General features: G+C 37.9%; 1 protein-coding gene across 1 annotated transcript in view; it reads left to right on the forward strand.

Moving 5' to 3' along the window:
- The window catches only part of LOC140146019 (oxysterol-binding protein-related protein 9-like), an 83,452-nt gene that overhangs the window by 59,087 nt on the left and 11,259 nt on the right, over positions 1–13,106 (forward strand). The window contains 7 exon segments of the mRNA XM_072167758.1: positions 701–791; positions 1,998–2,250; positions 8,180–8,274; positions 9,249–9,411; positions 9,909–10,104; positions 11,999–12,083; positions 12,344–12,454. Of these exon segments, the coding sequence (XP_072023859.1) occupies positions 701–791; positions 1,998–2,250; positions 8,180–8,274; positions 9,249–9,411; positions 9,909–10,104; positions 11,999–12,083; positions 12,344–12,454 (994 nt within the window).

A 13,106-nucleotide genomic window follows, 5' to 3' on the forward strand; every position in this document is an offset into this window, starting at 1 on the left:
TTTCCATGACATATCGTGTAGGTAAGCTTAAAACTTGCATCAGTCATGTCAGTCACGATCGCTAAATTGAATGGACAAAACCTATTATGACTCAACTCCTATCCATTTCATTGCCTAATTATGGTAGAATTTCACTAATTCCATGCACTTACAGGTGTAATTTTGTTGTATTCCCCACGAAAATATCATTTTCCGTGGGCGCCATCATGTATAGTGTAAATCCCTCCTTTTAATAGGAGCACCATCGGGAAATTGAACACGATTTTTAAGCTTTTTTCACTGACAATTCACTTCCAATAAACGCCCCCTTTGGAAAAATGCAACGCCCAGGCGTTATTACAAACATACGTATACATGTATTACATAATATATATATATATATATATAGGATTTTTTTTCTTTGAGGGTTCTTTTTGTAAATTAGAACTGATAAGTGTTTAAACATTAATAAACACAAACTATTCCACAAAGATGTGCAGTATTCTTGACATAATTGTCAACTTGTGTTTGTGTTCCGGAAAACCAGTTGGACAACTTGGACCCCCCCAAAAAAAAAAAAAAAAAAATATCTTCCCTTGTACAAAGGTTCTTGGCAAGACTTGAATATGGGACTTGCCAGTTTAAATGTGTAAAAATACAAGTTTTATAAAGTTGTATGCGTTGTCTAATTGTGTTTTTCTTCATGTTCCTTTCATTTCAGAATCAATTAAACCCAGTAAATGGTCTAATACAACCCGATGTGCAAGGAATAAATGATGATGGCACTGCTGGAGTAACAAGACTATCTGAAGGTAAGCTTTAAGGGAAGGATGGGGAGTAGGGAAGGGAGGAGGAGGGAGCTGGTGTGAGCTGGAAAGAGATGGTGTGGATTGGTGTTATATAACCCAATGTCCAAGGAATAAATGATGATGGCACTGCTGGAGTAACAAGACTATCTGAAGGTAAGCTTTAAGGGAAGGATGGGGAGTAGGGAAGGGAGGAGGAGGGAGCTGATGTGAGCTGGAAAGAGATGGTGTGGATTGGTGTTATATAACCCAATGTCCAAGGAGTAAATGATGATGGCACTACTGAAGTAACAAGACTATCTGAAGGTAAGCTTTAAGGGAAGGATGGGGAGTAGGGAAGGGAGGAGGAGGGAGCTGATGTGAGCTGGAGAAGGATGGTGTGGACTGGTGTTATATAACCCAATGTCAAAGGAGTAAATGATGATGGCACTACTGAAGTAAAAAGACTATCTGAAGGTAAGCTTTAAGGGAAGGATGGGGAGTAGGGAAGGGAGGAGGAGGGAGCTGATGTGAGCTGGAGAAGGATGGTGTGGACTGGTGTTATATAATATAACCCAATGTCAAAGGAGTAAATGATGATGGCACTACTGAAGTAACAAGACTATCTGAAGGTAAGATTTAAAGTAAAGGAGAATTCTCCCTATGTAGAGAGGAGGAGGAGGGAGATGGAGGAGGAGGGTGTGGACTGGTGTTATACAACCTGATGTCCAAGGAATAAATGAAGATGACACTACTGAAGTTACAATGCTATATGAAGATAAACTTTAAGGGACAGCTGGAGGGTAGGGAGTAGGAGGAGGGAGCTGTAAGTTGAAGGAGGGTTGTGTCTAGTCTTATACAATCCAATGTCCAAGGAATCTCTGAAGATGGCACTACGAGGGTCATTCAAAAAAGTTCTCCCTCCATCATCACATCTCTGGTACCCTAAGGGAAACGAACGAAGGCCGGAGGGTATGGAGTTTGGGATTCCATCGGTCTGAAGTCTTGTTTCCCTTTTGCTATGTGTGGGAAAAGGTCCTGACAAAGACACCGTGTGTAAGCGCTGGAATGAAATAGCAATTTTCTTTGTTTTACCGTGTTTGGCTCTTAATTAAAAAGGGACATACATATATCTGACAGTGAAAACTAAGATTATGTGGGTAAAAAATGTCATGGAAATGGAACATGGTATGATATATTGAGGAAAAAAATATGGTTTCCTTGTACTTGCAGGTCTTCAAGATAGGGTTTCCCTCGCTGGATCAGTAGCAAGTGTAGACTCTGCCACAGAGTGCCTTGAACCAAACGGAGCAGCAGCAGCCAGTTCTGTAAGAGAGACTACACCCTCAGTAGCACCAGGAGGAGTCCCTATTCCAGTCACAAAACCCAGTAGCAAACTATCAGAACAGCAGATACCTGCGTTGTCATACTCCAGTAGCGATGATGATGATTTCTTTGATGCGGATGAGTACCATGACGACATGAGGTTGGTGTGCATAGGAGGCTAGTTAAAATTATGTATGTAGATTAACCCCATGAGAACTACCTGCCGATTGGCTAAAATGAATATTCTGTCCCATTTTGAACCAATCAAGGAGGGTATTAATAAGATCATCTGTAAATACAAGTTTGACCATGAATAGTTTAAAGCCTACAACCCAGGAAATTAATAGTTGGCACACCTGCACTAAACAATGGAAATGCGTGCCCTATTAAAATTGGGGAGGCGAGGGAAACATGCATGCAATATATGTGAAGTACAGACTCCCCTATATCTCACCTTCCCCACTCCCCATCATTCAATGTTGGAGGGTCTCACGGACCTGTTGACAACATGGCTTGGTCCAACATTGAATTGGGGGAGCGGGGCAGAGATATACCAAAAGACAGGCAAACTGTGCCAACCTTTTTTTCCTGGATTGTCCGAGTCAAATCCTCAATATTGCATCTGTTTTCCGTTTTACTCAATAACTTTGCAACGGAATGTTGTATTATCTTCATATTTCACATAAACACATATAAGTGATAGGGCTTTACGATAAATAAAAAAAATAGAAAAAATGTATTTGTTTATTTAGGGGGTTGTCATTAAAAACATCGCTAATGCCTGGTTTTGCGTCTTGGCTTGGGTCTGAATTACGCGAAAACTCTTTGACAAAAAAAAAAAAGAATGATTTTAAATGCAGTATTACATCGAATTGCTTCTAATTCAAATGATAAATAAAAAGAACTGAATGAGCAACTTTCAATCAGCTATTATTACATCAAATTAATGTAATTGCACCCGTATCATAGATAGGGCAATTTTACGTATGTTTATATAAAAACATCATCAGTGCGGAAATTACGATGATATTTGTACAGTGCCGTAAAATATAGGTAGACATACAGAAAAAGACGGACATTGGCTTATGACAAATATAATATGATGAAGAATATTGTAAAATAAAAATGAAAAAGAAATCTAAATACATTCAGGGGCTCGAACCCGTGTTCCACTGCGCCTGAGGCAGATGCCGCATCAATTGCGCCACAGAGCTGTGGAACTTCAACAGGCTTAAACTATAATATAATGCTATTCAAGATGCATGTATATAAATATCGCTCTACAACGGTATACAGTCCAAAAATTACTCTCTTACGGCATTTGTTTCATTAACTGAATATTTATCATATAGCAGGTGTTGGCTGACATTGTGCTTCACATTTAGTTCAGTTTTTGTCCGGGATAAATTACTACGGGACAAAATCGGACGGTATACACGCCTTTAAAGAGTAAAGAATTTTAATATAATATTACTTTCTTTTTATTTATACAAACGTGTATATCGCTTCGCTTTTTGTCCCAAAGTCATTTCACCCCGGCCCAAAACTGAAATAAATGTGGAGTACAATGTCATTGTCAGCCAACACCTGCTATATGATAAATATTCAGTTAATGAAACAAATGCCGTAAAAGTGTGATTTGTTTGACTGTATACCGTTTGTAGAGCGGATATTTAGATACATGCATCTTGAATAGCATTATATTATAGTTTTAAGCATGTTGAAGTAACACAGCTCTGTGGTTCAATGGATACGGCATCTGCCACAGGCGCATTGGAACACGGGTTCGAGCCCCTGAATATATTTAGATTTCTTTTTCTTTTCTTTTTTGTTATTATTTTGCAATATCCTTCATCATATTATATTCATCATTATATTAATTTTTGCCAATGTCCGTCCTTCTTTTTTTTTTCTGTATTTCTACCTTTATTTTACGGCACTGTACAAATATCACCATAATTGCCGCACCGAGTTGTTTGTCGAAATGGAAACTCGGATGGCTTTCAAAACAGAGCATCACGTGTCCACGGCCATGATGATTGAATTGAAAAAAGTTTGAAATTGCCAATCACAATGCCTATTATGGTCATTATATACCATGAGAGATTTTTCAATTCAGAAAAAAATATTTGAACTGTTTTTTACGAAAAATGTGAATTTTAAGGTGTTACAATCCAAACCGGAAACAAGTTTCGTTCATTCAGGTTGCATGAGATATGATGTGCATATAAATGGTAAAAAAATGATGCTTTTATAGCACTTAGGAGAAAGTCATATTTTCAAATTACTGCAGATATACAGTTTTGTTGGTTGCGTGAGGCCTATACAATTTAAACATTGAATATTGAAAAAGGATTTATTGATTATCGATAATCGATAATAATTGATTATCGATATTATTTTTGATTAATTTTAATTTGTGCATATTGAAACGAATATGGGGATTAATCCATGAAAATTTAGTGGCCATATGCTTAATGCTTTATATTTTATAAGCCAAAATATGAAATTAGATGCATTTTTGGAAGAATTATCATAGCTTTAAACTACGAAAATAATCGGCAATCATATAATATTCTTTTGACTTATCCCTTATTTCACAATATTTTTTATCAATATGAACTTTACATATTGATATGAGTGTGAGGATTACTCCCTGAAAATTTGATGGTCATACCTTTTATGGTTTTCAGTTTATAAACCAAAATATGAAGTTAGATGCATATTTTGGACAAGTTATCATAGCTTTAAACTTCGAAAATAATCGGCAATTATATAACATTCTTTTGACTTATACCTTATTTCACAATATTTTTTGTTAATATTAATTTCATATATTGATATGCATGTGAGAATTATTTCCTGAAAATTTGGTGGCCATACCTTTAACGGTTTTTATTTTACAAGCCAAAATATGAAATTAGATGCATATTTTTGGAATTGATTCGACAACCCAGGAAATTAATAGTTGGCACACCTGCACTAAACAATGGAAATGCGTGCCCTATTAAAATTGGGGAGGCGAGGGAAACATGCATGCAATATATGTGAAGTACAGACTCCCCCCTATATCTCACCCTTCCCCACTCCCCATCATTCAATGTTGGAGGGTCTCATGGACCTGTTGACAACATGGCTTGGTCCAACATTGAATTGGGGGAGCGGGGGCAGAGATATACCAAAAGACAGGCAAACTGTGCCAACCTTTTTTTCCTGGATTGTAGTCATAATTGGCAATTGAAATGAGCATTTCAAGTTATCAACCAATCAAAAATGCTGTTGGATGATTAGTAGTGTCCAGGGGGTTAAAGAGTCACAGATAGTGCACCAAACAGGGAAAGTCCCTGTTCTTTTTGCAATGACAATTGTAGCATCTCCTTGGTGCTAGCACGGCCTTGCGCGTCTTTGCATATATATGCGAAAAATGTCAAGACTGCGCTTTGACAAATTCACGGTAAACAGATGCTGAGTGGGCATAGTTTCAGCTGTCGCACTTCATGGAACAGTTAGCTCTCATTAGCAGAAAATGCTTGACTTTCCACTTGGTGCTTTAGTCTGTTTATAGTCTATGGTTAAAATTAAAATATAAAAATTGTTAAAACATCCAAATGGTTAACTGACTCACCAAATTGAACAACTAGCATAGGTTGGATATGGTTTTCATAAATGGGCTATTAAAATCCACACTACCCCTGTGGAAGGTTTTGGAAATATCTTCCACAGGGGGAGTATGAATTTCAAATGGAATTAACATTATTAGCAACTCTGTTTAAAACTCACTCTCCCTCAGGGGAAGATTCTGGTTGAATCTTTCTCAGAGTGTGTATGAAATTCAAATGGAGCTACCTAATGTGCTCATTCCATTTGAAATTCATACTCCCCCTGTGGTAGATATGTCCAAAATCTTCCACAGGGGTAGTGTGGATTTTAAATGGAATAGCCCATTATAAATAGCTTGTGCTTATTTCATAATGCCTTTGAAATTGAGTTACTCTCTAAGCAGGGTTGCCAAACCCACGATTTAGTAACCCAATTGGGCGACTTTTGAAGATTTTTCCCGTGACATTTGACAATTTCCTGTCCCATAGAAACCAATGGTTAAGAAAAAATTTGGGCGACTTTTGAACATTGGCTCCTGCGACTTCCGATAGTTTCCTGCCCCATAGAAACCAATGGTAAAGAGAAAAATTGGGCGACTTTTCGATTATTTGACCCGCGATTCGGGCTGAAATCTTTTGGCAACCCTGTCTCTAAGCACCTTTCACCCCATGGTTCCAGAACTACTGCCGACTGTAATCTATAATCCGAGGCTGAATTAAAAAGACTAGTTTGCGTCTGACGTCACTGTCAATCAAACCCTCCATGACTCTTGATTGGTTAGTAGTGCGTAAAAGGAAGGTTGATTAATTTTGGTGCCTTCATCGGGGAAAAGGAATCACAGATAATGGTGAAAAATTACAGTACTTTTACAAGGCAAAAAAAAACTTTCCTAGACATTGTTGACATGTGCCTTCTGGAAAGAAAGTTTTCCATTACTAAGACCTAACTTTTGAGGCAGTTTGTATGTTTAAAATTGCAAAATAATCATAAGGCACACCGTCTTAACAGTTATTTCAATCTACAACTCGTAAAAAATCGTTTCTGAGTTTGATTGACATGCAACATCAGTATTTTTATCACTGACTCTTACAATTACCCTCTACCCTAAGGCCAAAGAAAAATCATTTGTTTGCTTGTCCATCGATCACTTTCAGAAGTTGGGTCGGTCGGATGGGAAAAGTTTTTTTTTCATTCTTATTTTTTCTTTCTTATCTTTTTTTCAAGTACCAAAAATAATATGAAGTACTTGTTTGTATGTAAAACACTCACTAACCACAGAATTTCTCAACCAAAGACAAATTCACAGTAAACCCTACTTTATTTGACACATGCATATCTGGCAGACTTAAAACTGCATTTTAAAGTTCAACAGTGTGTTACTTGTGTAGACGCTGAGAATGATAACACAAAATATCAAAACCCTTTTCAAATAAAGTTCTACGGTCAGGACTGCCGAGACTGTCAGGACTGCCGAGTCGGTCAGTCGGTCAGACGAGGACAGGCAAACAACTTTTATTTTTGCCTAATCTTAATCATAGGTTGCGGTAGGAATTCTGTAGTTGTGTCAAATGTAAGCAGGTTCTTCCAGTTGAAATCCATATATCCCCTGTGGAAGACAATACCTTAATCTCCCACAAAGGGAGTATAGACTTCAAATGGAGTCGCCCATTCAGGTAACCCCATTTAAAATTCACACTCCCTGTGTGAGAGATTTAGCTTATGTCTTCCATGGGGGTGTTGATTTCATCTGGAATAGCCTACTCAGGTAACCCCATTTAAAATTCACACTCCCTGTGTGAGAGATTTAGCCAATGAGGTAGAAAGGATAGAGTGCCCTGCTCGCCGAATCTGTGAAGCAGGTTTGGGTCCTGGTTTGGGTGCTGTATAGATCACAAAGTTGAACAAATCATGTATTAAATCGCATTAAATTTCCCAGTATACCATTGTCTTTATCAAAAAAATTGCTGAATTATTAAGGCAAACACGCCTGAATCTGGTATTTCATCAGTGTTGCCACGCTAAACAACTCTACCACTTTACGAAATTTCACCTTCAGTCGCCGTTCCTGTAGCGCTGCATGGCAACGGGCGAATGAACTAGATTTAGGAGCGTGCTTGCCTTTATTATTCAGCAATTTTTTGATAAAAAAATGGTACACAGTAAAGTTGAATATGCTAAAACAAGTAATTTATTTCATTTTATTAATCCATACATGCTAGAGTAAATTCAGTTTCCATTTTAGTTGTATTTGATGCTGATTTTGTTAGGTCCCTTCATTTCATAATGGCTTATTCAGTGTGTGATTGTCAATGAAACGGCAACGTACCAGCTCGAGCTCAGCGATCTATGTTTTTCTACGTCATTGGATTTAGCTTATGTCTTCCATGGGGGGTGTTGATTTCAACTGGAATAGCCTACTCAGGTAACCCCATTTGAAATTCATACTCGAACAGCCCATTTTGACAGTATTTTGTATTTTTCACATACAGTCCATCTCAAGGTGGCCAAAGCGATGGCAGGATGGCCAAGATGAACAAGAAAGAAGACATTATATTTGAAGATGTAGCAGATTCAGACGATGAAGGTAGGTGTCAAGCTGAAAGCTGTAAGGGAAGGAGGGCACAAAGCTATCATGCCAAATACTCAAGAAAATCACTGCAAGCCTGCTCAAACATAATCCTGTACTGCAGGGATGTGAGTGGCCACATGCAAAAAATGGGCTGTTCTAGTTGAAATTCACACTACCCCTGTGGAAGATTTTGGAAATATCTTCTACAGAGGGAGTATGTTTTTCAAATGTAATTTGTCAAGGTTAATCATTTTGAAACCCATACTCCCTCTGTATTGTGGCTTTACTTTTATCTTCCACAACCAGAGTGAGTATTTCAAATGGAAGCTATCCAATTGTCTATTCTATTTGAAACTCTTACTCCCTCTGTGGAAGACTTTAGTTAAATATTCCACAGGGGTAGTGTGGATTTTAAACGGAATAGCCCATTCAGTAATCAATCTTAAGGATCACAGTTTGTCCACTGACTGTATGCCATGTAACAACATAGCAAGTGTAAGCCTACTCGCCAGGTTACAGTCTGCAAAATTAATGTCGTACAAAACTATAGCATAATACCAATATGTCACGTAACGTCATGTTCTGGTGTGGGATATCCGTGCTTAGCATCAAGTACCGATTCCAGAAATTTGCTACTTGGTTTTTATTGTTATTTTATTTCTGTGATCATGCCAAGTTTAACATAAATACTCCGTAAGCTTTACTCGGACTTGCCCGATCGGACACAGCTCTTCAGAGTTTTAATATACCCGACAAAAAAGTTGATTGCCCAGGCTATCGGACAGGCGATTTATCGCAGCCTGGTGCACAGATTAAGCGAGCGAGAATACTTGAGATTCTTTGAGATTCACATTACACAATAAGCCGATTGAATTCATTAGCGACTGGCCTCATGTCTGACTGAATGAATCTAACTAGAGGAGTTGTGCTTTTAATATGCTAATTAAGTAGCTCATTTGCATAATTTATGCATACTATTTTTCCCTCAGTTCTGGATTGTCAGGAGCATGGCAGCGTGATAACACATCTACTGTCTCAAGTCCGTCTAGGAATGGATCTAACTAGAGTCGTGCTTCCAACTTTTATATTAGAAAGACGATCACTATTAGAAATGTATGCCGACTTTTTTGCTCATCCGGAGCTGTTTGCAACGTAAGTACAGAATATGGTGATTCCAGTTGAAATCCACACATCCCCGGTGGGTTCAGTCTTTAACTGAAAATACAAAATCTGGTCTCACATGAAAATCTGATCTTGATTTCTGTTTTATAACAATGCAGTTTTAATTGAAGTTAATGGAAAAATTGATAGGATATTTTTTTCCGTTTTGGACAAAATATAAAAGAAATTTTTGCATATCCCTCCATTAAAATTCCATTTGTGTGAATGAAAATAGCAAATTTCTTACAATGCCTGTGAATGGTTAATTACTTGATATAATGTGACCTGAGTAACCAATCAAACTCAAGCTTTTAGATCTCTTAGCAATTTTAAGCTTAATCCCCATAGTCCTACTGTCTGTTCTTACCATATGTCTGATTGGCTCAATATACGATAGACCCCTCTTTATAACCAATCAAAACAGTTCTTTGAAGCCGATAATTAGGCCGGCAGTGCACTTACGGTTAAACTTGCCTTTGTTTTTACAGAATTTCAGATTTAGACGACCCCAAGGAGCGCATGCTGCAAGCCGTTCGTTGGTATTTATCAGCTTTTCATGCAGGAAGGAAAGGCGCCGTTGCTAAGAAGCCTTATAACCCCATATTGGGGGAAACATTTAGTTGCTTTTGGAATCTAGATGAAGCCGATTTAGATGATGTGAATGAAAGGAATACAGCAAATGAGGTAAGCTTATTATTTAAAAGGAATTGGATTGATTTTATTTATGACATCTTTATAGAGGTTACTTGAGATGTCTAGCTTCAAATTTGCTCACCTATTGCTAGGGGCCTTTGCTATCGAAATTAAGTAAAAATCGATGAAGCATGACACTGTGTAAAGCAATGGAAGGTCGGTGAGTACGTAGTGAACACAGCTGATCATGACGAGCACATCAAAAATGTTGTTAACATTGCACTTGCACTCAATTTTAGACTGTTCAAAATAAGCAACATTTGTTTTAAAAGATATAGTTGACTCATCCAAATAGCTATTTCCGAATTTAAATATCAAAATATTTTACATGCCTTGCAAAGAATGACAACACTTATCTACTTAAAAACGATAGCAAAGGACTCTGGCCTTGAATGCGTAACTATCGTGTGCAAATTCAAAGCTTGAATTCTCTAGTAATATAGGGTAGACATTAACCCTAATGCTCCAGTTGCTTTTTGGCGAGGGGAAGTAAAGAAGGAAGAAAGAAGAAGAAGAGAAATTTTTTTTTTCTCGGGTGCGGCCTACCTTGCCACTGGTCTCTACCTTGGCCGCCAAGCTTTCTGTGGCCATATGACTGTTAGCATGATGATGCAAACGCGCGTCGTGTGGGATACCTGCGCATGTATATGGTTCGTGAATTGAGGTTTTTTTTATGTTTGGTTCGGTTAGGGTTATTCAATGCTGATGGGCCTCTGTTTGGATGTAACTATGCCAGATTGTATCGCCCTACTCTTTTCTAACTGATTGCAATATAGGCAGGGCCATGACACTCGTATTCAATCTCTGTATAAAAATTTAAGTCACTTCACGGCAACATGATTGACAGTTGCTAGGGAGTTTGGTACACATAACGCTTGGCCTAAAATTTACGTATGTGTGCACTACAATGTTGTGCGTACTACTTCAATAGTGAAACAAACTTATCCCATATTTTGATTGACAGTTGATGGGCAGTTTGGTACACCAAATTTTTCCAAGATGGCGAACATCGACTGCCTTTAATTTTGACCCTCATTGGCAAAAAATACAGCCTATTTAGTCAACATAGGGGAATCAGTTCAAATATTTTCCTGGCATATTGAGCTAACACCTCAGCTACTCGGTTTTTCAAATTATGATAGTAATGGAAAGAAACAGTCCTGTGTTCATCATTTTTCATCATTTAGATTTGTTTACAGAATGACAAAATGTATCACCTCTTCCACAAGACAATCTCTTACACAAGACATACTTGATATAGGTATGACTCCCTATACACGGGACTGATGGCTTAACATCCCCTCCATAGGATAGTATATTCTCATGGTTCATTTTCCCAATTCTAAATAACCATTGGGAGAGCAGAAGATGTGTACGTATATAGTAGTATAATTTTTTGTCGGTCGACAGACAATTTTAAGAAAAATATATGAACACAAGCATTAATGTAGTGATAGGTTTTTGAGAGTATGAATATCACAACCTTTTATGTGTAATTGGGAGGATGAGGCTGTGGATCATAAACTCTTTATATGAATAGCAGCAGGGTTGCCAGACCGCGATTTGGTAGCCCAATTAGGCGACTTTTGAAGATTTTCCCCACGACTTATGACAATTTCCTGTCCCATAGAAACCAATGGTTAAGAAAAAAATTGGGCGACTTTTCAACATTGGCTCCTGCGACTTCCGATAGTTTCCTGCCCCATAGAAACCAATGGTAAAGAGAAAAATTGGGCGACTTTTCGATTATTTGACCCGCGATTCGGGCTGAAATTTTTTGGCAACCCTGAATAGCAGTCCATCACATGTCATACTCCCATTTTCAAATTGCACCACAAATTCAGTTGATTATAAACAGTCAAAATTAATGTGTGTTTGTTTGCAGGAATTGTTAGAAGATGGTCCGGTACCGTGGGCTAGTGAACACAACGTCACATTTGTAGCAGAACAGGTTTCACATCATCCGCCAAGTAAGTTGCGATGGTTAATCTATATTTAGGTTGGTTAGGGTATTGCGTCTGTATAGAGATACATCCCTAACCAATGCTAAAAATGGTTTATGAGGTCTTGGGCCATTATATATAGTTGTCAGTGGCTTTCTGTAAAGCACAATAATCTGTGGCTTCTTTGATATATTACCATATTTCTGATTGGCTAAATACATGTTTCTCTTTTGTGACCAATCAAAATGGGGTTAACTAAATCTATTGCCTGTTTGGTTTGATTACAGTTTCAGCCTTCTATGCAGAGCATGTGAAAAAAGGCATGTCATTCAACGCTCACATCTGGACTAAATCCAAGTTCTTAGGCCTCTCTATTGGAGTAGAGATGGTTGGTCAAGGTATGTATGCTGTATACAGGTACTGTATTGTCTGTAATAAACACCAAGAGGGCGTTGCATTTTAGGCCCATGAAAGTCAATTCCGAGTTTATCGTCACTTTTTTTTCCAGGTTGGTGAGGTGACTTTTTCATGTTTCATTATTTCATCAGATTTCATTATTGACCTAAAATGCGTATTGATTTAAAGCAATGGAAATAAATGCCACAAAGAAATTTTTACGAAAGGTAGGGACTAGAAAAGTTAGAAAAGAGCCTGGTTTTGCTTCCAAGTTATGAATTTATGTTTTACAAACAAAAATATATGTTTCCAATTGCTAAAACTGGTGAAAACACTGATACTTTGAAAATTAATTACAGACAATGCGGTATATATTACCACATGAGACACTCATCCAAGATCATTGTTTTAGTAGTACAAGAAAATTGTATGTGCAGTAGCTCACTCAAGTTAGTTTTTGAAATAGCCTTAACAGAGGAACCCATAGGGTCATTCCATGTCAAAACAGACTGAGTGTACACCCACCCTCTTGGATTATGCTCTCCTTTGGCTCAGGGGTACCTTTCATGGACCCCTAGGTGAGGTCACAAGAAAAAATTCAAATTCAATTTCGTTTCGAATGGCGGGCCATCTAAGTTTAGCGACCTTGACCAA

Source organism: Amphiura filiformis, chromosome 2, assembly GCF_039555335.1.
Source record: "Amphiura filiformis chromosome 2, Afil_fr2py, whole genome shotgun sequence".
Classification (NCBI taxonomy): Eukaryota; Metazoa; Echinodermata; class Ophiuroidea; order Amphilepidida; family Amphiuridae; genus Amphiura; species Amphiura filiformis.